The following is a 24,536-nucleotide window of genomic DNA, read 5'->3' on the forward strand; positions in this document are numbered from 1 at the left end:
AGTGTCTAAATATATATATATATATATATATATATATATATAATATATATATATATATATATATATATATATATATATATACATATATATATACATATATATACATATATATATATATACATATATATATATATATATACATACATATATACATATATATATATATATATATATATATATATATATATATATATATATATATATATATATATATATATATATATATATATATCAGATAATCAGTAAAATCTGTTTCAGAGAGAACATACAGTACAATTCCTTCATTATGCTCAGTTTGTTTGTTTCCTAACAAACCCAAGTCCTCCCTTTCTGTCCTCATCTGTTCACATGAACGTGGAGGAATCTGCAGATTTTCATTCCAGCCTGTCTGGAGGAGAGTCCTGTGGTGATTCTTGAATAAGAACAAGAAATTTGGGAATATGCTGGACAAAGATCGAGTGCAGATGGCTGCCAGTAATCAGGCCGGCCGCTGGTGTTTTCAGCACAGCTGGCTGAATCATAATGCTCCACCTATTCTCTCTTGAGTCAAAATGAAAAAAAAACAAACAAACACAAGGCTTCAAAATTACAATAGTGTTCATTCAGTGTCACAAAATAAAACATCTTTGAAACAGTACAGTAACCGTGGAGTAGCGTTGTTGCTATGAGACATTCAAGATGGAGTTTCCTGCTGGTGTTTCTGGTTTCAAGCTGCGTCTCGGTTCCCTGCCGACACCACGGAGGACGGGAGAGACGGCTGCCGCCTCTTCATCTCCTGCTGAAGCTGCTCCTTTAGAGTAGACACCTGCAGTAATGATAAAGGTGACAACAAACAGAAGTTAAACATGTAATTTTTAAATCTGATGACATGATTCAATTTTAAATCCAGTCCGCAGGTTACAGATGTGGACAGAAGAGTGGGATTTTGAAGGCAGTAACAAAAGGCTGGAAAATTAAGTGATGCTAAAAACAAACAGCTGGAGGAACTTATTTGCAGCTGATTAGGTTAATTAGTAACAGATTATTAATGTGACTGGATATAAAAAGAGCGTTTCAGAAGTGAAGATGGGCAGAGGTTCACCAGTCTGCAAATGCATGTAATGCAAATGTGATGTTCCTCAACATAAACCTTCAAATATCATCTGTGGCACATAATATCATCAAAACATTTGAAGAATCTGGAGGAATCAAAACTGATCAAAACTTCAAAACTGATTCAGTCATTGAAATCACTCCATGGGCTCAGGAACACTTGCACACCAGAAAGGCTGCTCAGGAAGTGATGCACCTGTATCACCAATACAGGTTCTGTATTTAATTACTTACTTTTTAATTTAATTTAACTTAACTTACTGAGTATAGTGCAAAAAATGACACATAAACTATATGTTTTCTCCTTGTTTTGAAGTCGTGTGGTGCTGGGAAACAAAAACGTCCCTCCGATGCTTTAAACATAAAATAGCGTGCCTGTTTTTAAAAACTAAGAAGCAGAAATTACAGATATTTGTACTTTTGTTACTTCCCACCTCAACATACTAATGATCGCATTGTTCCATCTGTGTTTGCACAACATTTTAAGATGAAGTTTTGTTGAAAAAAAATCCAAGCACCATCATTTTATTAGTTTTTTTTTCCTGTAAAAAACAATGAGACTGATTAAGCAGTTGTGCTGAAGCAACATTATTGATGTTGAAAGAAACACAGATGTGTCTGTGCCACAGATATGATCCATCATATCTATTATACTCAATGAAACTTGGATCCAGCTAAGTAACATTTGGAGTTTGCATGTTCTCCCCATGTTTGCGTGGGTTCCCTCCGGGTACTTCGGCTTCTTCCCACCGTCCAAAGACATGCAGTTTGTGGGGATAAGTTAATTGACTAATCTAAACTGCCCATAGGTGTGAGTGCGAATGGTTGTCTGTCTCTGTGTATTAGCCCTGTGACAGATTGGCGACCTGTCCAGGGTGTACCCCGCCTCTCGCCCTATGACGGCTGGGATAGGCTCCAGCGCCCCCCACGACCCTGATAAGCGGAAGCGGATGGATGGATTATATATATATATTCTGAACAACTTTGTTAAAAGCAACAGAAACACCAGCATCAGGTGTGTCTACAGGTGAACTTGGTAAAAAAGAGAAAAAAAGCTTTTAACACAGCACAATGTGAGCACCTGCTCCTCCAGCCCTTTGACTCTGTGCCGGTGAGCGCGCTCTCTAGTGCCCAGCGTCCGTTCGATATCCCGAAAGCTCGTCCTCAGCCTCTCCGCCTCCCGCTGGGCCTCCTCGCGCTGCCTCACCAAACTCTCGCACAAACTGTGAGACTGCTCCATCTCAGCCAGCTGAGTCTACTCATGAAACACACACACACACACACACACACACACACACACACACACACACACACACACACACACACACGGGAAGACAACCAAATGTAAAAGGAGAGGAACAGAACATCTGGAGGTAAGCCAACACGACTGGAGTTTTATGGATGGAGTTACAACAGAGTAAAAAAAAAAAATTAATAATAATAATAATAAAGCATATCGTTTGGAGCGCTGCAGCGAGCCTGTCTAAGAACATGTAAAACAGCTGTCCAACAAGGTCAACTACAAGCTGTGTGTCATTTGCAAGACAAAATGCGGGAAAAGTGAATCATCCTAATGAAAGAAGACGTCACATAGTCTAATAAAGTCATGTCCAAATCTGATTCCAGATCTGTGAACTAGAAAAAGTAAATTCAAAGAAATGAAATTATCTGGTATCTAGTGACACCTGGGACTTTTAAAGTCCTCCACCAAATCAGTGATGGTTCACGCAAACAAACCTGCAGCAGGAATCAGGTCACACAACACAAAGTGTTTTCCTCTTTTTAAGACTTCAGCAATCGAAGAATACGCAACAAAAAAAAGACTCCAAACACGGCCGTTAGCCTCACAGTCTTTAAAACTCTGCAGCGAACGTTAAAGCTTTGGGATTTACTGCGACGGTTAAAGCACATTTCTGCAGCTTGGGAAAAGTTTGGCTTGAATGAGGAGAAAAGAGAAGTCTGAAATGTTAAACCGGCCTGAAATAAACAACTTTAATGAGCGTTTCAAAATTCCTCCAAAACCCACTGCAGCTTAATTTATTTGCTTGTTTTTGGCATGTCTGTGGTAAATAGAAAAACATAGTTAAGACTTTAGCATCATTAAAATGAAGCTTTCCCAAAACTATCTCATGTCTTTGGTCCAATCGTTTGGTTATCTGTGAAAATTACTCAGATGTCACTTTATGAACTTAAACTTTACAATATAACATTAAAACTAATCTTGTTTTTTACATCCACGGGAAAAATGTAGATTATTACACATTTATGTCACCTTGCATGTTAAAAAAATCATTTTAAAGTCTTTTTAAGCTCATTGCTCAAGTCGAGAACTCAGGTTTATTTTGTCACTGTGAAACATCTGCTTGGCTTTCTTCTCGCCCGCTCTTTCTGCACAAACCCTCACTTCCAGTAGACGTATCCAGCCACAGCTAAGTAAACAAAATCTTTCAGCAGGATTCGGCAGCAGTTTGGTCGTCTTTTGCCTCCATCAGCGGCCGTTCCCTACCTGCAGCATCAGTATCTGCTGCTGTGCTTCCTGCAGCTCCTGCTCGGCTGTGTTTAGAGAGCGATCCAGGCGACTCTTCTCTGCAGACAGCCGCATCGTGCCCTCCTCAGACTTCAGCTTCTGACGTTCAACCTGATGAAAAATGTAACCATGGACATGTAACAACAGCGAAGCAAGCCGTTCAAAACAGGGACGCGAGCTGGTGTGGTGGTGTGGTGACTAAAACACTCATCCAAGATGGTGAACACAGTATGTGAGCGGTGTTTTTGTGCAGTTCTATAGTTTAAGAGACAAAGGAAACACTTTATATGTGTATAAATGTCATATCTTATTCAGAATTTCTGGAAACATTTATTTAAATGAAGGGAAGTAAATATTAAATATTTATTAGAATACTAAAAGAATCAACTTCTCATGTTTTTATAATGATTTATATAAATGATATCATACAATTAGAATTTGCTTGGAGGCAATTTTGTAGAGGAGCTCGTACTTATCCGACGTTTTTAACATTTTATTTCTCTCAGGCTGTTTTGATATTTTATTTAAAAGTAATTTTAATGCATCAGCGTGTGTGGTGTAGCTATAAGGCTCTGCAGGTCATTTTGAATCTTAACTGGCATATAAATCTAATATCTTTAATGTCAGATGGTCACAAAGAAAACAAACAAAGAAACAAACACGTGTTGACACAGCGCTGACCTTGTCCAGTGTGTTTCTCAGTGCGTTCTTGTCTTTCTCCAGCCTCACAGCCTGCCTCTCTGCATCTTTTTTCTCCGTCTCCAGCATGGCGACTGCTCTTTGCAGCGCACGTAGCCGCTCCTCCACAGCGGCCCGCTCTGTCTGAGCCGACTGGGCGCTGCGCTGAGCCTCCGCAAGACTGGCTGAGCGCTGTCGCAGAGCCTGACGGAGGAAGACAGAAATCTATCAAGAACACCGGCCTGAGTTCAGCATTGTGCAGAATCTACTCTTTTACAGCTTCAGATCGGCAGCCCTGCAGGTGGACGAGCGTCTCTGGCGATCTGTTTGTCTCTAACCTCCTGAGCGCTCTTCAGCTCAGACTCTACTTCTTCTCGCCGCAGCTCACTCTCGGTCAGCTCGGTCTGCAGGTTCTGCACGCGCTCAGTGAGGGTGGCCGTGTTTCTCCTTGCCTCAGCTAATGACGCTCGGGATGCATCCATTTGTTCCTTAACGGCATAGAATAATTCTCACGTCAACATTCACATCTGAGCCACGCTGTTTGAAGCCCTTTGTTTTCTCTCTCACCTGCAGGAGCCTTCTGTCCTGTTCAGCCATGCTGAGCGTCTTCTGCAGGGCAGCCATACGACCCTGCGTGCTGCTCTGAAGGGCCGCCGCCTCCTGAATCGTCTGGTTGAGAGAAGTGATTTTTTCTCTGAGTAAAGTTTCACCTTCTTGAGATTTGAGCAGAGTCTGGCTCAGCATCTCCACCTCTCTCTGCAGCAGAGCTACGCGGGCTTCTCCTTCAGTAACCTGCAATTAGTACAAAACCAGTTTATTTCAGGCCAAAACAAAAAAAACTGTTTTTCTTTTAATCAAATTGAGATTTCAGTGCTGCTTTTTGTCAAATGTAGTGCAGCGACCAGGACCGCAACTATAAAGTGCAGCTGCTGCATAATGCTTTTATTTTAGTGAATAATCACTACAACTAATAATGTTTCCTTGGAAACAGAAACCAGGAGTGAGTGGTGGATTAACTGAAACTATTTTTCACATATCCACGGTGCGACAGAGCAGAGGCTGCCCCCCACAGCAAAGCTTTTTATCTCAAGGACATCAGCCCCGGCAGATCTCACCTGATGTCGACTATGGTTGAGGAGACAGAGCAGCACTGTTTCTAAGATTTCTTGGTGCGCTTTCTGCAAAATCTGTTAATCTAAATCCATCTTATATCTCTTATATTTAGTTAATGGGACTTTTATGAATTCAAGGTAACTTTTACTGACGCTGATTGCTTTGTTTCTTTAGATTTTAAGTTTTTAATTCTGATGTTTTTGTATTTAAGTCGTTGCTTTATTTGTATATGTAAACACTATAGTGTACATCAGTCTGGCTAAATGGCAGACTATAAGAATAAATAATAGCCTTAAATCATAATTAAATGTTCACCAGCTGATCAGTGACATTAAATCTCCTGTATTAGAAGGAAATTCTCAGGCCCAACTAATCGCATTAAGCTGATCATGAGTCATAAATAAACAGCTCTGTACCCGTTTGACGAGAGAGTCGCGGCGCTCCTGGGAGGCCTGACTCTCAGCCTCTCGGTCTCCCAGGCTCAGCTTGAGTCTCTGCAGCTCCCCCTCCAGACTGCGCCTCCCCAGCTCCACCCTGGTGGCGCGAGCTTCAGCTGCCTCTAGCGCCTCCCGCAGGCGCTTCCTCTCCACCTCCAGGCGGATCTCGGCAGCACGCTGCTTATTTAACTGATCCTGCAGAGATGGATGGAGGAGAAGGGTCATATTAAGTCTACGTTCACTTATGTTTGAACAGACAATTAGAAACAGAGAGGAGCCACAGCTCAACAATCTCCTTGTCTTCTCAATACGTTTGTTCTAAAAAATACAACAGATAAAAGATTCACTCAGTAGCACACACAGCCCAGAAGGTGAATCATTTTGAAAGGTGCTGGCATTAAAAACAAACATATGGAGAGCTGGCAGGGGACTCCACAGGTGGTGCAACACTGAGTGTGCGCCAGCATCTGTTGTTATTACATTTGTCGACAGTGCACGCTTCCCGTTATTGTCCTTCTGTTGCGCTACCATATGTTGACTGTAGCCGAGCTGGGATCACTGCTGTGTGAGTGACAACACAAAACATGGAGTACCTGTATGTGCTTCTTATCCGTCTCAGAGGCCTGCAGCGCTCGCTCTAAATCCTTCACCCGGTCGCTGAGAGCTCGCCGCTCTCTGTCTCCTCTCCTCACCGCCTCTTCTTGCTGCTGGAGCAAAATCTGGGTGGTGGTGAGGCGCTCATCCAGTCCACGCTTCCCTATAATGAGACATCCAAACAACACAGCCTGCAGTAGATTATCGGACTTCATTTTAATTCTACTCAGAAATGGGTTTTGGGCAGCTTGCCTTCATTGTGCAGATGAAGGTTATTTCAGAGTTTTGAAAGCGGACTGTTGAAAGCGAAAAGTTTCCCTGAGCTCATCTAAAATCTCCTTCTTTCTAAACAACTTGGGTAAACTCTCTAACCTTCTTGGTACTCCTGCATGGAGTACTGCAGCTGAGTGAGTCGACTCATAGCAGAGTCCCGCTCCACCTTCAGCTCCTCCAGCTCCCGCTGCACGGCCCCCAGCTGACAATGGACATCATCCTTCAAAATTAGCAATAAACAAAGACTTGAGCTACACAAACAAAGAGATTATCCTCGAGTTATTATGTACTGTCATTTTCGTGCCGCGCAGCCCCGTTACCCTCTCTTTCTGTGCATCACGCAGCTCCTGGAGGAAGTCTCTGAGACCGCTTCGCACAGTCTCGGAGTCCAGCTCTGACTGAAGAAGAGGCACCGGTGTATCCCCTCTCTCAGGAGATACAGCGCCTGAGCCCAAAGTATTGTCAGGGGTGCTTCCTCGAATTTCTGTACAGGAGAAACAGAAAGATGTTACGCTGAGATAGCTGAAGGAGTGAAGGAGGGTTCTTATAATGCTACAGAGACAAGACCAGCAAAAAGTAATTCCTCATGTTATTCGTTATGAGTGTCAGTAAGCAGTAATTTTTTTCTATAATTATGCTAAAATTTGAAGAGTCTTGGAGTCATTTTTTATCAGAGTGATGAAACATCCTGTCTCAGAGCTAAATACACTTTGCAACAATAATGAAACAAAGGCCTCGTGTTTGCTTCTCACCTTTAGGAGGCGACAGCGAGGAGCGCAGAGGTGAGACGCTGTGGTGGCGTGACATGCTGCCAGGTGATGTGGAGCTCCCTCCTGGGCTCCTCCCCCTGGGTCCTCTGCCACTCGCTCCAATGCCCAGCGTCCGCGTCAGCGCCGACTGCAGGCTGCTCAGACGAAACTCCAGGTCCCTCCTCGTGGCTTCGGCTCGGGTCAGCTCCGACTCAGTGGCGGCGAGCCGGCCCTGCGCCTCGCTCAGCTGCAGGCTGCAGTGAGCGGCGGAGTCCTGGGCCGTCTGAGCACGCAGGGACAAGTTCTTAGCTTCGTCCTGAAGCTTCTTCTCGCAGCTTCGAGCCTCCTGCAGCTGAGCGGTCAGCTCTCTCTCGCAGCTGCGCCAGCCCGACTCAGACTCAAGCAGACGCTTCTGAGTCATGGAAAGCTGCATTAACATAAAAAAAAGACAGAAGAGACAGCAGTGACACACTGAAGACAGCAAGATTAACAAAGAGCTGGAAATTTCTTCACTTTGCTCCACTCTCACTTCTTTCTTGAGGGACTCTCTGGCTGTTTCGGCTTCAGCCAGCTTCTGTTTGAGGGTGAAAACCTCTTTTCCTCTCTCCTCGTCTCTTTGCTCCTCCAGCGACAGGCGAGTCTGCAGCTCTGCCACCTCCCTCTCCTTCTGCTCCTTCTCTCCATCCAGGACCTTCAGCTGGAGCCAGACAAAAGGAAAATTTACATTTAGAGGCAAAACTGTGTGCAACATATTTCCCAGGTTCTGCTCAGATGTGAGAGAGATGACTGCATGCCTGACCTGTCTGCGGAGCTCCTGCAGCTCTCGCCGAGCCTCCAGTCGTGATCTCTCAACTTCTCTCAGGCAGCTCCGCAGCTCTGTCACCTCCTTCTGAGTGGAAGACAAATTCTCCTCCAGCACAGACAGCTTTTGCTCCTTCTCCTCACATTGTCGCTTCACACTAACAAAACACACACACACTGCTTACACATCTCATCTACTCTGTGTCTCTGTCCCTGGTTACTTTGCCAATCTCATGCATACCTGATCCTTTCAGTTTCTGCACTTCGCAGAGTTTCTCTCAGGTAAGTATTTGATTGGCTGAGAGCCTCTCTCTCCTTGGTGACATCACTGAAGCCACGGCGCAGCTCTGTGCCCTCTCTCCTGTAGCTCTCTGCTGAGTCCTGAGTTTGGTTCAGGCGGCGTTCAGTCTCCAACAAGTCCCGCCTCAGCTGGTCTCGGCTCTCCTCTGTGGCTGCGAGGGCGGCTCTGCACTGCTCCAGCTGGTGGGTGAAAATCAGATGAAATGAGGTCACTGGACAGAACATTTGTTTGTTTCCAGCATGAAAACAAATTAATTAAACTGTTTTATGTTTTCATATTTGACCTCTGCCCATATCTACAACCTTCCACAGATGCAAAAAAGTTGTAAACACTGATGGTCAGTGGCAGATTCTCCTCGCTTTGATGTTCTTCTTATAGCAATTTATTTTCTAACTTCTTGTTTCTCAAATCCGTTCAAATGTGGGCCATCAAGTCATGGTTCGACACATCAGTGGAAACCAGGTATATGTTGGGATGTTGGTATCTGATATTATGCATTTTGGCTCTTGTAGAGGATGATCTACCTCTTTGAGAGCGATGTCAGCACGCGAGCGGAGATCACTACATGTCTCTTGTAGACTGTGGAGCTCCCTCTCACGAGCGGAGGCTGCATCCTCCAGCTGAGAGCGAAGCTCCAGCACCTCGCTGGTCAGAGCGCCGACTCTGATCTGAGGAAAACAAACAGGGTGATGCTGTAGTTAATCTTTCATTCGTGCCTCGACAACAGCAACAAAATACAAATCAGGAGAAGAAGTGAAACCCTCCACGTTTCCTCCCGTCACCTGTTCCTGCTCTTTGTAATGAGCTGCTTCTCTGGCCACTCGCTCGGTCTCGAGGGCTGCAGCTGACAGTTCAGCCTGCAGGCTGGAAACCCGCTCAGACAAAACCGTCTTCTCTGCTTCCTTCAAGGAAAGAGCCTGGGAGGACAGAAAATGTCTGGTTAACACTAAAACAAAGTTTAAAAAGGGGGGAAGGAACAGCCTGAGCCATGCTGGCATTTCTAACAAAGACATTATTTTAAGAAATCTGTTTTAAACCAAAGATTTAAATGACACATGCTATCTGATGAATAAATACAGCTCTAGACGCTGAATAGTTTCACAGGCTGGGATCAGACCTGTTGTTTCTCCGTCTCAGCCTGGAGGAGACACTGATCTCTATCGTGCTGCAGAGTCCGCATTTCATCCTGCAGCTCCTCTTTTTCTCTCTTTGCTCTGCTGAGCTGATCCTCCATCTCCTGTCTGAGCTTTCTCAGCGTGACCTCATGCTCCATCAGCAAGCTGTGCCGCACAACTTCCTGCAAAACACCATGATGACATTCATCCAAGTGTAAAAACATTCATACAAATAGCATTTAAACTAACAGTGATCCACTGAACCCACTCACCTTTTCTGAGACCAGTCTCTCCACCTCCTCCTGATGCTCAGAGGAGGCCTTGCGCAAGGCCTGCTGCGCCTCCAGCTGTGCCGCATTTAAAGTCTGACTCAGAGTCTGCTTCTCCCGCTCAGCCTGGGCCAACGCAATCTCCCCGTCTGAGCGAACGCGCCTTAGTTCAGCTGGAAATCACAATCAGGAAAACAAATACAACGCTTTCCTGTTATTGACCAACTTTTATTATCTTTAATTATAAAAAACACGTCTCCTCTCACCTGCAGCCGTCTCACAGCGGACTCTGAGGGTTTGGTTCTCTGTCTCCAGCTGCTCTCTGCGAGTTTCCACCTGAACGAGCTGCTGCTGCACTTCGAACAGGCTGGTCTCCAGGGACTCACGCTCCGACCTGCAGGTTACAACCACAACTTACACACACGTGCACTGAGCACTTTTGAGTAATTAACCAAGTCTGAAACCAAACATACCTGAAAGCAGCCAGTTCCTCAGACAGCATGGCGTTCTCCCTCTCAGATGCTGTCAGCTGAACCACGAGGGCCGCTTTGTCCCGGGCCAGCTCTGCCTGACTGCGGCCGACCTCCTCCAAGGCCACCTCGTTCCTCTGGCCTTCTCCTCTAGCGAGACTTAACTCAGAACCCAAAGAGGTCACCTCGCCACAAAGCTGTCGAGTACAAAATGATGAGGTCAGTTAAGTGACCTCTGTGAGCCAAAAGCTCAGACTTCAGAGTCCTATAAACACCCAGTTTCTGTTATGTCAGTTATAAGAGATGTACTTGTCACTGTCATTTAAGGCCCACAGCTCTCTTTGCAAAGTTCAGCCAATCAGAGAACGGCTTTCAAAAGCCTTAAAAAGAGAGGAGCTGAAACACCTTCATACTGTTATATCAGACAGCTTCATGGTTTATATCAAGGCCCACTTTTATTTATAATTAGTGTGAAGTACATGATGATTCAAAAACAGAAAAGGTACTGCATGTCACAGTGTCGTATGTGAGCGGTCTCTCATCAACCTTGCAAAAACCAACCTGCACACACCGGACACACGTCTCTCCTCTGCTGCGTTCTTCTGGGTTTCAAAGTTTAACCAACAGTTTGTCTGATTTAAAAACTTTCCTTTCCTTTTTTAAATGTGTTTTTAAAATAACTGAGGCGAGAAATCAGCCATGTGGTCGTATTATCTGCCTTTATTTTTGGGTCATTCAAAATAACGCTTTAGGCCCATGTTGCAAACAACATGGGCCAAAATGGGTGTTTTAAATATTTTAAATTCGTCTTTTGGGGTTTATCAAAATGAACAGTCATAGTTAAAATGCCAGATTTTGAATTCTGTTTGCTTCGACTGCTTTTTCACCAAGCTTTGGTAATAGACCGGTGTTTTCCAAACAGGAAATATCTTCCAGTGTTCTCTTATTTACAAGACAATGTGCACAGGAATGCAACATCCATCATTCAAGGCACTGGTAAAAATAAATAATTGAAATGGGTATATATTTGTTTTTTGTTAAGTTGCCTAATAATTATGCACAGTAATAGTCACCTGCACACACAGATATCCCCCTAAAATAGCTAAAACTAAAAACAAACTAAAAACTACTTCCAAAAACATTCAGCTTTGATATTAATGAGTTTTTTGGGTTCATTGAGAACATGGTTGTTGTTCAATAATAAAATTATCCCTCAAAAATACAACTTGCCTAATAATTCTGCACTCCCTGTAATGTGTAGTTGTACCTGGGTGACTTTCTCCTGCAGCTTAAGTCTCTCAGCCCTGAGACTCTGGAGCTCAACCTCGATCCCCACACGGCTTAGCTCGGCGTCCTGCAGCGACTGCTGCAGTGTGATGCGGGCGGACTCCAGCTCGAGCCTGTCCTGCTCCAGCCGGACCAGCTCATCTCTGATGGTCAGCTTTTCCTGCTCAGCGTCGCGTTTCTGAGTCTGCAGGAAGGCTTTCTCCTCCTCGAGCTTAGACACAGAGGTGAGAGCAAGTCACATTAAAGGCCTGAAAACCTCTTAAAATCTAGAACAGGTTTGTTTATTTTACTCGGCTGGGATGGAAAAGGGTGATGACGCACACCAATCACAGTTTTGCAACACCTGAATTTGAATCTAACTACATTACTCTGTTTACACTGGCATTAACTCTCGTCCACAGAGACACAAGAGTATTTCATATCAAATGGGCTTGAAACTACATATGTGGAGGTTTTAAATAGCACTGCAGCTCCCTTACCTTGAGGATGTAGGTGTTCAGGGCTGCTTTGTCCTGTGCCAGACCCTCGTTCATGCTGCCCATCTTTGCCAGAGAGTCTCTGAGAGCTGCATCCTCAGACTGGAGCTTGTTAAGCAGCAGACAGAGCTCCGTGTTTTTGCTCTCAGCCTGGAGGGAAGAATCAGTCAAACAGGTGCTATTTGTTTAAGCAGTCGGGCTATTGCACCACAAGTTTATCTGAAAGTTTTCAAGAATAACTGAATAGAATGTCTGACTAAACTTAAAAACATAAAGTCTTCTGAGTTTTAGTTACATCAGACAGCTCACGTGGAGGCAGGAGCTCCAGAGGAGTGCTGCTTCATGACAAACTATTCAAAAAGCTGAAATCTGTGTCACAGACGACATGTACAGTCGTACAGTCAGCGCTTCGAAAGGGAAACTCCTAAAAATATATTTATGAGGTCAGCTGCAAAAATAATCGTATAACTCCCCCTTTTGGCGTTACAAAGCTGCTGTCTGAAGACGTGCAGCATCAGCTTTGGAGCTGAAAGCCGTAGACACTGCAGGTTGTTTAGTGGCCTTATTGCAAATGTATTTGTAGGATTTTCCTTTCCACAAAACACCAGAGGGAAAATATTTAAAATACTTGATTTACTGATATTTGCAACACACAGTCTAACATTACATTTAGCGCTGAAAGAAGCATGCTCTATTGTTTTTGGGACACTGCTACTAAATCTGCACCTTAATATCATGAACACTTCCACCACTCGTTTTGCCTTCATTAACTTTCTCGCATGAAAAACCTTGAAACTGACAACTGAATTTTAATGGACTAACTTTAATTTCATCTCAACAAATACATCCAAAACAAAAAAGTGGCAGAGTGTCGCTCCCTTGCACTCTGGCAGTACTCTAGTAGCGTTTCACCTCTGACAAATACACAGACTATTACTATTTTCTTACCCGAGCCAGCGCCTCAGACAGCTGTGTTTTTTCTTGCTCCAGCAGCTGCCTCTGAACCTCCCCCTGCTGGTGAGTCTCCCTCACTGCAGACAACTCGCCACGCTGAGCAGAGGCTCGACTCTCGCTCTGATCAAACTGCTTCTGTCTGTTTGAGGCAACACGTGTTGTTCACTGAAAATCAGGCAGGACTCTTGGTGTGTATCTGTTAGTGTGTGAAGCTTGTTGTTCTATTGCAGGAAGGGACGACTGGACAGCACAATAGTTGTGAACAGAGTCAAACTTTTACACAAAAGCTGTAAATGAGATGTTGGGGCTGTACAGGGAGGAGTTTGTTAATGACTGAGATGCTTATGTAGAGGAAGCTGATGCAGATCTTTTGAATGGCACACTGTGAGCATGTGCAGCGTGTGGATTAGTGCCCACATTACATTCACTTAATCTCTACGAATTAGCCAGCTTACACCCTCAGCGTCTCTGCCTTCGCCCGGTCTCTCTCCTGCACGGCAGCCTCCTTCTCCTCCCTCTCGTGGTCTCGCTCTCGCTGCACGGACGCCACGGTCAGCTGAAGCTTCTCGCAGTCCATCTGCAGGAGCTGGCTGCTGCTCTGCGCTGCCTGCACCGTCTTCTCCAGGTTCACCTTCTCGCTGCAACATTCACCACATGTGTGTGTGTGCATGTGAGAATATAATGCAGAGTTGAGGATAAATACACTGTTGGGTCTCGAGGCGAGTTTTGTAGGTGAAGTTTGGCAAACCTGGCCAGCGTGTCTCTCTCCTGCTTCACACGGTCCCGTTCTCGCAGCGCGGCCTCTCTCTCTCTCTGAGCGGCGTCCCTCTCCCGCTGCAGAGTTTGGCTTCTCTGTTCTGCGTCTCTTTTAGCCGACTCGGACTCAGAAAGCTGTTTTCGTAACTGCTGCACAGACGACTGAGCAGAGAGCAGACGGCTTCGAACATCCTGCAAACACAACCGGACAAGTGGAGGGAATGATGATGACGGTGTTACAAGGATACAGCACCTACAACATGAAAGATTTTAAAGTCTCACCACAGATTTTAGCACTTAATGTCTGAGCTTCATTGATTTTTAAGTCGTTTAGCTTGTCTTAAACATCCAGAAAAGGGGGGCAAATAAAATCGGTGACCTCTGTCAGAGAGTTCCATGTTTGTGTGTGGTCCTTTGTGTTTGTAGATTAACATGTCACCTGCAGCTGGAGTGTCTTGTTTGTGACTGCAGAGCGGAGAGCAGACAGCGCTGCCTCTGGGAGAGGAGACAGCGAGGAGGGTCGAGTGGGAGAGGACGGCCTTCGAGGGAAAGAGTCACGAATCCCAGCCCCAGAATTGTCCTGATCTGCTTCTGACGATGACGATTCTCCGTCTGCTGAAACCGTCTGTAAACGCAGGTTAAAATGAAGCCCTTCCATCTGGGTTCCCACTGAGAAATCAGCTGATGTAAAAATGTGTGTGTTGTTTACCTGAGCGATGTCCCGCAGTGTGTCTAACAGCGTCTCAGTGTGAGTCCTCATCATCTGCATGTCAGTCTCATCACTGCCGCTCTGCTCCTGAAGGGAAATGATTCACATGAAGCACATGAAGCAGACCAGTATGAAACCATTATGGCCTCCGTGACTGGTGTCTCACCTCGAGCTTCCTCGTTAGTGTCGCAATTTCTCTGTCACGCTCTTCAATTTGTCCCTTTAGTCTCTCCCCTTCTCGCACCAAATCGGACAACCTGAGAACGAAAACAGACAATATGAAATTAAACTCACACGGACGGTAAAAAGGACCTTTAGTTTTGCACTTTGAGTCAGTTCTTGTTGTTTTAAATGAAAAGTGCTGGAAGTCTTCCTGCTGTTACACAATGGGGACTTTTACTAGCTCCTCCTGTTGGACAGCTCGATTAAAAACAACTTATACGACTGTAAGCCTGCAGGACGGCTCAGCACCCTGACCTGACGTTGAGCTCGCTTCTCTCTGCGTCCATCCTGCTCTGAAAGCTCATCATCTCTGCCACTCGACCTCTCAGCTGCTGCTCCAGCTGAACCCTCAGAGCTTTCTCCTGCTCCAGAGCCACAACTGCTCCTCCCTCCCGACTTTGCAGCGTGGCACACAGACCGGCCCAGGACACCTGAGCAGAGTGGGACGTCCGAGCCAGCTCATTACGCATATCTGACAGGTCCCTGCGGGAGATTGGAGAGAGGCGGGAAGGAGTGAGAGACAAAACACGAGTCAAAAGATAAAATAAGACTGAGGAGAACAAAGTTTACCTTTCAGTGGCGCTCTTCATTTCGCAGACATGCCTCCTGAACCCGACCACTTGTCGCCACAGTGTCAGCAGTCGGCTGTGCTCGCTGCTGAAGTAGCTGTGGAAAGACTGAACAGGAGGCCAAAGGAAATTAAAACGAGTAATGATTATTCTGAATTTAGACTTTCCTGAATTTCCTTTTAATATTTAAGAAGCATCCCTCTCCCACCTCTTCTTCTCTCCTCCAGTCAGACTCCTTTTGCTCTAGCTCCTCTCTGGCTTTTGTCCAATCAGCAGTGAGCCTGCGGATATCCTGGCTGAGAGCCTCGTTGGCCAAACCAGCCTGCTCCAACTGCTCTCTCAGCATTGCATTCACTGCAGACAGACTGCTGCTCCTGAAGTCACAACATGGAAACACTCAAATATAACACACGCAGTTCAGGCTGAAGCTGTTTACAAAGAAAGTGGTTAAATAAAACGCAAAGGAGAAGATTGATCAGGCCTGCAGATGTTTGGTATAATACATGACTGAATTCATGAAATCCTCCTTAACTAGAGTCTGCGTGGTTTTAAAAAAAGGCTGCTCACTCTCATATTCCCTATGTTTTTGGTGTAAAAGTTAAAGTCAAATTACAACGGAGCACAATCACAGATGAGCTCATGACTCATTTCTGTAAAAATAGTTTTGGCTGCATGTGCAAAAATGTCTCACAAAAATCTTCAGTCCCTAAATAAAAAGAATTAAAAATAATAACTCAGTGGACTAACTGGCCAACAGCTTATGTTGGCAGTTAGATAACTATTCATATCTGCTATACATAGGCCATGAAAATACGCTGTTCCTGCATGAGTGCAATACCATCTATATCAATTCTGTCCATCAATCCTTACAATAACAAAACAAAACAAGAATAAGTTGATTAAATTAATTTTTAAAGACTGTTGCATATGTAAAATTAAAGTAATAAATCCATATACATTTATTTGCAGCTTCAAAGGGAGCTATCATAGTGTGATGTTCCCAAAAGCAGAATTTGATCTCAGAGGACGACCTTGCTGAATTTAAGTTTTTTAAATAAACTGCCGGTGCTCAAGTTGCACTGAGAGCATTGTAGAGTCAGTGCAACCCTAGCTGTGGTTCAGGAGGTTCAACTAATAATTGGAAGGCAAGATGTGGGCAAGATGATGAAATGAACCGAAAACTGTCCTGGATACAGCCACTGAAGTGTGAGTGTGATAGAGACAACACGCTTGAAGTGCACAAAATAAAGCACTGTATGAATGCTTGTGGTAAACAGACTTATACAGTCGTCTTCTGCTCATACTACTCAAAGTGCTGCTACATCATAGGCCACACTTACATTAATAAAGCTTTTTGTCCCGCTCTCTTAAACACTTTTTAACAATCACACAGACACACACAGTGCCTCTATAGTGCAGCAGTCTCTGGTTTGATCCCAGCAGGAGTCACAAGTCATTTTGGGTTAAGGACAGGCGTCTGGTGTAACAAATCTGCCTAATGAGACACGTGTAGAAACCTGCTAAGCTGCTTCCTTGTGAATAAAGGAGCAGACAAAAGTAGCTTTACCTAGCAGGCACACTAATTTAGACACATTTCAACACTGGGACTGAACCCTGACCCTCTGATTAGCAGACATCTCACTCTATCCCCACAACCACAGCTGTCATAAATGTGGGTCACAGTGTAAATGTGTTATTTAAATACCAGTTAAATAATTTCCTCTTAGACTTTGCTAAAAAAAAAAAAAAAAAATTAAAAAAAAAAGTTTGACATAAAAAAATGGTGTTAGTGCAGGTTTTAATGTTTCTGTTTCTATTTATGGGCTACGTGCCACAATTCTTTACAATGACACTTATTAAACCACTGCTAGCTGTTTTAACAAATTAAAGGCCAATTTCCAACCTAACTTTTATCTTTAAAACTCTTGAAATAGTAGTTGTAAAACAGCTAACTGATCATCTGCAGAGGAATGGCTTATTTGAAGAGTTCCTGACAGGTTTCAGAGCTCGTCAGCTTTAGTGGAGGTTACAAATGATTCTGATTTGACATCTTAATATTGTACATCATTTTACTACAGAGATTAAAGCACGCTGTAGGTATTACAGGTACCGTGCTGAGGTGGTTTGAATCATATCTATCTCATAGACTCCAATTTGTTCATGTAAATGGTCCTCTTCACACCCTAAGGTTAATTATGGAGTTCCACAGGGTTCAGTGCTAGGACCAATTCTGTTTACATTATACATGCTTCCCTTAGGCAAGGTATAGCATACATTTTCACTGATATGCAGATGACACACAATTTTATCTATCCATGAAGCCAGATAACACACACCAATTAGTTAAACTGTGTGAATGTCTTAAAGGAGCAAAGATCTGGATGACCTCTTCTGCTTGTAATTTCAGATAAAACTGAGGTTATTGTACTCAACCCTAATAATTTTAAAAGCATGGTGTCTAACCAGATGTTTACTCTGGTTGATTGTTGGGTTTTTCTCTCTAATATTGCAGGATCTTTACCTTTTTCTGATTTGGCACTATATAAATAATATTGAATTTTCTCTGAGTTATCTCTGGTTTGTCTGCACTGATACTTTTCAACAGTCTGAGGACGTTACAGGTTTACAGCTAAATCATTTTATGTCTCTTCTCTCATGATGCATCACCTTTGTTGTTCCTCCTCCAGACGGATTAAAGCATCCTCCAGGTTGCTGCTTGCTTCATCTTGATGGCGACCATTCGATGTTTCGCTGTGACCCTAAAATCAAAAGATGACCATGGACATATTATTTTTAACCTGTGCATAAAAATCGGCTTCCTTATGTTTACAGTAAACTCGAGGTCGCCTACACTGTTTTTCTCCAACTCAGATGACTTCTCCTGCAGCGCCTGATCCAGATCACCACACCTCTTTTTATACTGAAGCACCTGAAGGAGCAGGAAATAACACCAGTAGTCAAACCTCATCAATAACAACTTAACAGAAGAGGGAAATAAAACAGACGCACCTTGGCCTGCAACTTCTGCACAAGCTGCGCCTGCCTCTGCTGCCCCTCCTGGTATGCGGTGAGTTTGCGCTTGTAGGCCGCCTGTTCCTCGTCCAGCCGCCTGCGCAAATCCACATTCTGCTGAGCCAGGCTGCGTGACTCTGGTGAATCGTGGTCTTCGTCCCCTGTTTCAAAACGCAGCGCCTGCTCCAGCTGTGGTTTTAATGAAAGGTAAGAGGCAAGGGGTCGGGTTTAATTTCACACTTCTTCACGACAGATCTGCATGGCACTGCCAAGTTTGGACTGCATCCAAAAATACCTATATACATGTTCTCAATGAGCTAAGTACTTGAGATGGGAACTATTTTCCAGACTTTAAAACAGAATTTCCCCAAACCATCTCACCATTTAACAGCTGTTCTGGACAGCTTGTGCGTACACTGATGGCACTGGTACAAAACACATCCTGATCATTTCCTGTGAAACCTCACATGAATGCATAAAATGAAGGAAAATACTACATTTAAACTACATAAATGGAGGTCATAGTACTTAAGAAATACTAACTTTGTTTTCAGCCACATCTTTCTTTCTATGCTGTATAGATGTTCACTCTTAAATGAAACTCTTCACAAGAAGGTTTGTGGATTATTTTGTGTAACCTGATCGTGACATCTGGACAGAGGCACATCTGCTGAGTTTATAAATCATTTTTTGGCACTTTGAACAGCACAGGGTGAGCGCCATTTAGTTCCGTTATATTTAAGAGAAAGCTGACTCACATACTAACATATATTCCAGCTGCTCAGTACTACAGAGTGTCTGTATCCCAAAGCGGAGACCAGTTATTACTTTAAATACACTTTTGAAATGAGTCCATTAAGTTATAAAAGGTGGACACTCTCCTTTAAATTGGTTGTTTTATGTGTGACATTAAAGCAGCAGGCATCTCAACAGCCTACAAGAGTAAAATATACATATATAAATTTATTTATTCTTTAAAGAGAAAAGATTCCTTTGGACGATCTCCGGCACAGTTTCTTCGTGCTTTAGGAAGCAGGCTGCAGTTATTCCTTTTGTAATGTTCAACCCACCCCAAATGAGCTGTAGCACCCAACTCACCCACCCACCCAACACTGCATCTCCCCTCGCCATTGAAGCCCCTGTTTACAGTCACCCAGGGTGACAGACGCCATGGCAACATTCCACTTCAGTTGATTCCAGCCCCCATCACCTGGGAGACGAGCAAATCTCAGACAAAGGAAGGACCCAAAAAAACACATAAATGAGGAAAAGGGAATGTGGCACGGTCCTCAGCTTTAAATGTGTGTAAAGCCAGAGCACCTGAAGAGTGTTTGAACTTGTCGCAAGAGATTAACAGGCTATAATGATTCCATCCACCTCTCAACCTGTTCTACCAAAATGACCACTAAGTGCTGTTTGCAGGCATCCTGGAGACTTGCCTTACCCTCTCACTGATTGCACCGTACTTGATGGCGAGCTCGTCTCGGTCGGCTCTGCTGTGTGCCAGCAGGTCCTCCAACCTCGCCAGTTCCCCCTGCAGTACTCGGTTCTCCTCCTGGAGGGACATGACCGAGGACATGGCCCCTGCTGCTCAAAGAAAGGCCAAAGTCAGGCAAAGACGGCACTGAGTTGATGTGAAGGAGAGAGGACTGTGGCAACTCACCGTTGTCGCTGAGGTTCTTTGTCACAATCTCTCGCACTCGTGCTGGCAGACATGTAGGGGGGGCATCAGGTGAAGGACCCCGGACTGTCAGCCTCTTCTCCTCAGACAGAACGCTCTCCTCCAGCCTCTGGTGGAGGAGGACAGGCGCAGCCGTTTTTATTTAGTTTGTGACGTTTAGAGAAAGATCAGCAACACAGAGCTGAGAAACTATGAAATAAGGCTGTAAACACAGAAAATCCCAACACATGACAGAAACCGAGTGATCACAATAATGTGTCTGAAAAGTGCCACAAACCCAACGGTGCCACGACAGGCACAGGACCACGACTGCTGCGCAATAGATACACAAAACTGCTCCCAAACAGAAACAAGCGCATGCACGCCCCAGATGAGCCGCTATTATTTGCCCCACACCTGTGTCATTTAATGAAATGATCAAGTGAGCTGGAGCGGGCCCGGCGAGCCTCACCTGGATCACAGACTCCAGTTTACTGCTGGAGTCGCTTTCTGCGGAGTTTTCCGCAGCGCTCATCGCACCGGCAGGTATTTAAAATCCTCCGGGTAACAGGATTAACTCCGAATAAATGCTACGTCTTCACGGTGTCAGCGATGGTCTGTTGCTTTGCAGCAGGAGCGGGGAAATGAAACAGTTGTGAGCCTTAGCTGCTTATTTGGTATGAGCCGACAAAGTTTAGTCGCAGAGGAGCAGTGCGCGTCCGTCCCGTCGCCTCCTCCTCCGGGAGGCAGAGATTGAGGACAGCAGGATTAGCAGGTTTTAAAATGCACACCCCCACCTCCTCCACCACACTCCCACTTCTCACATTCAGAGCCCTCCACACGTCACTGATATCCAGCTACTCTCGAGCCTCGCAGTTGAGAGAAGATACCGAACAATTAACCTGATTTTTGTGACGTCAGTATGTTAATATTGATTCAGATAGTTATTATTATTATTATTATTATTATTATTATTATTATTATTATTATTATTATTATTATTATCATTAATCCAGATAATTTGTGCCACTTCTTAGTTTTAATGACACAAAAAGGATCAGATCTATCCATTTACACTTGTATTATATTTTTACGTGTTAAGTGCTCTGCACATGGATGTGTGTGTGTGTGACTTTTTTATGTCTTTGAAAAGTTGTGACTGTCACTTAAATGGTAGAATAAGGGTTTCATATTTTCCTCTGAAATGCAGTGAAGTAGTCTAAACACGACATAAAACATATTTAAGGTCAGTAGTTTTAAAAAAGTGTTTGGACAAGTCCAGACAAAACCAAATATGCTGCCTCAGTCAGTTTCAGTTTTCCTTTTAGTGCTGTTCAGTATTTTTGGTGTTAGGGTGATGACTGTCATCACAGTTTGGATCTGCTTCATGAAACTATGAATACGTGTTTGCAAAATCAAAAAAGGGAAGGTATAAAATGTTATCTTGATATAGCTTTACACTAGTGGGTTTGGGGTATTTCTTCATTTCTGAAGGGCAGGGGTACATCCAGAGGGGGCAGCATGACTGAATCTTACTGATACCCCCCTCCCACCAATGCAATCAGACTACAATACTGTAAAACCCACAGCGTGCACTGGATGAGAGCATGCACAGTTAGTACATTTACTAAAATACTTTACTAAAGTACCGTTTCACAGATCTACTTTATTTTATTTATTTTTTATTTATTTATTGTAGTCACTTGGATGAGTGACAAAACATTTCTCCCACTGAATACGTGGATTGTAACAACATTATGGTGTATCCACAGTTTTCTTCACTTTATTCATTTCTGATAAATATTTTCTGTGGGAAGGGTATTGTTCCTGCTCAGGAATTTTGGGGGAGCAAAGAGGTGACATCTTCTCCATTATTATATCTTTACATTCAAGCAGCTGTAATCGGAATAATTCACAAAATCACAAATATTTCGTATCTTTACACTTGACTTTGTTTTCTGCTTCTCCTTCTTCTTCTTTTAGCGTTTAAACATTTTTAATTTTAATACATTAGCAACTTTAGCACAAAGTTAAACAAAGCATCTGCTTTGTTGTTTGCTTTGTGACACAGGCATTGAAGATGACGGGGTGTGTGCTGCACTGTGTGGCGTTTGAATTGTCAAGGTTACAGACAAGAGGATCATTGTGTCAATACCAGACCCCCCACTCTGCCTTAACCCAGCTCTCCCGCTCACACTCCATTTGCATTTCTATGCTTCTGAGTATTTTCTCTTACAGTACACATTACCATCCCTCCACCCTATAACCCCTGAAACCACACAGGGCCCTGGGGGAGCAGGTACTACCAGATTAAATGTCCTTAAAAAGGCCCAATACAAAAGGACTTACAGGAATAAACATCAAAACTCAAAGTTATTACAGCTTTATTATTATTACAGGGATTTCCCCCCCAAGTTTCTGAGTTTTTCTATTTTCATCAAGTTAGATTTCAGAGTTGGTCTTTTTGTTTAGTTTAGCTTTTAGTAATTTGACTCTTACTTTTAATTTTGTACATTCATTATTATAATTTTAAGAGTATTTGATAGGGGCATGTTTTTCAGAAGTTCTGAATAGATGTTGCAATACAAACAGCACTTCCCAAAGGATGTTGATTTAGTGTGTTAGACATCCCAATGCTCAGTAGACTGTAATAACACGGTAATAACATTGTTCCAGATGGTTTTCCCCCTCAAAAAATCTCTAGCTTTGATTTTATTTCCTTTAATTAAAAAGTTATTTTGTTTTTTTAACAACAGTTTCATTGGACTGTAATGACTTTGGTGAATGCTGACTTAAATTTCTGAATGACTGAAATTTAAACTTACAGGAATAAACAACAAAACACTGATGTGTTGTGACATCATCAGTCATGCTGTCACGCCTGACACCCGTTCACCGACCACTTCATTAGGCACACCTTTTAAGGCAAATGTCTAATCAGCCCCATGAAAGTAATTCAGTTTATTGAGCCACATAGACACGGTCAAGACGACCTGCTGATGTTCAAACGTGGCATCAGAATGGGGAACAAAGGTGATTAAAGTGACTTTGGATGTGGCGACAGAAACTTTTGATCTCTTGGGATTTTCCCTTAAAACCATCTCTAGGATTTAAAAAGAGAAAATATCCAATGAGCAGCACTTCTCTGGGAGAAGATGCCTCATAGATGCCAGAGCTCGGAGGTGAATAACAGGAAGGCAACAGTACCTCCAATAACTACTTGTTCCAACCAAGACATGCAGAAGGAGACAGGAGACACTGCTGTCAGCTAAGATCACTAGGAATTAAAGCAGCTCTAAAGGCGGGGGTCCCGCACAAGCAGGGTGTACTAATAAAGTGGCTGGCGTAAAACCATAGTATTCTAATCTGAAATAAATGAAAGATTTTCATTTCCCAGGAACGAAAAGTTCAGTTTAAACTTATTAATATCTTTGGCGCCCCCTACTGGTGTGACAGGAAATAACTGGTACTGACTTCAGTGAAATTAAACCTTAAAAATCTGTCGGTCTGCGCAATTGTTCATCCTGAATCTCCAAATGCGAACACACCCCCAAACTGTCCGCTCTTCCCCACACGTTAAACAAACGGGACTTCTTCTGCACCGACCTTAAATCACTGATTTCCTGAGCAGATGCCTCTGCGCTTCTCGTTTATTATGTGCATATAAAGGAGAACACGGCCAAACGATTCATCGCCAACATCCTCTTTAAGCACAGAAACCACCGACATCCACAAAGACACGCCCAAGTTTTCAAAAGTCTGAGGAGTTGGAGTTGGAGGGAGATGGTTGCACGTTAAGCCGCGCAGCATCCAACCAAAATTAAACGGAGACTTTTTTCGCAACCCAACCATCAGAGGAGGAGATCGTGACTGCTGTGGAAACAAGAGGCTGAATATAAACACCATCTACACCTACATCATGTCGTGTTTGCTGCAGCTTTAGCAGTGAAAACATCCGCTTCCCTGTCTGATAAACATCTCTCCTCGGCTGCTCGTTCTGCTCACCGTTTTCCTGCCGTCTCTCCATTTCTCCTCTGCGTGGGCTTTTTACACAGCAAAAGCAGGCACGAAGCTCATCCCGGCACTTACAAACGGACCGTCGGCTCCCTGCACGCAGGGTCGCCTTGTTTCGAAATCTTCTCCATGCTTTTTCCGGGGAGGGACTTCCAGTTCATACAGATCAGCGGCGGGTCTATCATATGATCACACCGAGCTCCATAACGCGCTGGCATTTTGAATGAACGCTGTTATTCACTCAAATAAACGAGTATCTTAAAAAAAAGTGTGTGTATGTTTTAGTGTTTTATGTTTTAGTTTTTAGTGTTTTTTTAGTGTTTTATGTTTTAGTGATGCAGATGTTTATCGTTCAAATAATATCTAAAATCCGAGCATATACATTTATCCAAGGTTAAATTAAAGAATTTAACCACTTCATTATTTTATTTCAAAATATCTTATAAATAATCATTTTA

At 43.7% G+C, this 24,536-nt stretch overlaps 1 protein-coding gene across 3 annotated transcripts; it reads right to left on the reverse strand.

The window, feature by feature from the left end:
* Positions 1–173: 173 nt before the first annotated feature.
* Positions 174–24,230, reverse strand: crocc (ciliary rootlet coiled-coil, rootletin). 3 transcript variants are annotated; one of them, XM_085406614.1, is made up of 37 exons: positions 23,981–24,230; positions 20,068–20,194; positions 19,849–19,991; positions 18,402–18,593; positions 18,244–18,321; positions 18,060–18,151; positions 15,601–15,766; positions 15,394–15,500; positions 15,079–15,306; positions 14,768–14,858; positions 14,602–14,688; positions 14,332–14,517; positions 13,885–14,084; positions 13,592–13,774; positions 13,131–13,275; positions 12,186–12,332; positions 11,687–11,917; positions 10,423–10,616; positions 10,216–10,343; positions 9,953–10,122; positions 9,683–9,862; positions 9,348–9,482; positions 9,090–9,233; positions 8,506–8,744; positions 8,263–8,422; positions 7,993–8,160; positions 7,467–7,890; positions 7,035–7,198; positions 6,814–6,934; positions 6,441–6,604; positions 5,827–6,042; positions 4,865–5,089; positions 4,636–4,785; positions 4,301–4,501; positions 3,599–3,730; positions 2,174–2,347; positions 174–805 (listed from the first exon to the last, which is right to left on the reverse strand). In XM_085406614.1, exons 1-37 carry the CDS (start codon positions 24,089–24,091, stop codon positions 707–709), a joined length of 6,102 nt encoding a protein of 2,033 aa, XP_085262740.1. In that variant the 5' UTR covers positions 24,092–24,230; the 3' UTR covers positions 174–706. The 3 variants fall into 3 exon arrangements, with proteins under 3 accessions (XP_085262740.1, XP_085262742.1, XP_085262741.1); XM_085406616.1 differs by having other exon boundaries at positions 24,070–24,227; XM_085406615.1 differs by lacking the exon at positions 23,981–24,230 and adding an exon at positions 20,537–20,824.
* Positions 24,231–24,536: the final 306 nt, after the last annotated feature.

Source organism: Rhamphochromis longiceps, linkage group LG5, assembly GCF_057381845.1.
Source record: "Rhamphochromis longiceps isolate RC_006_pf linkage group LG5, R_longiceps_female_GT1.1, whole genome shotgun sequence".
In the NCBI taxonomy this organism is placed as follows: domain Eukaryota; kingdom Metazoa; phylum Chordata; class Actinopteri; order Cichliformes; family Cichlidae; genus Rhamphochromis; species Rhamphochromis longiceps.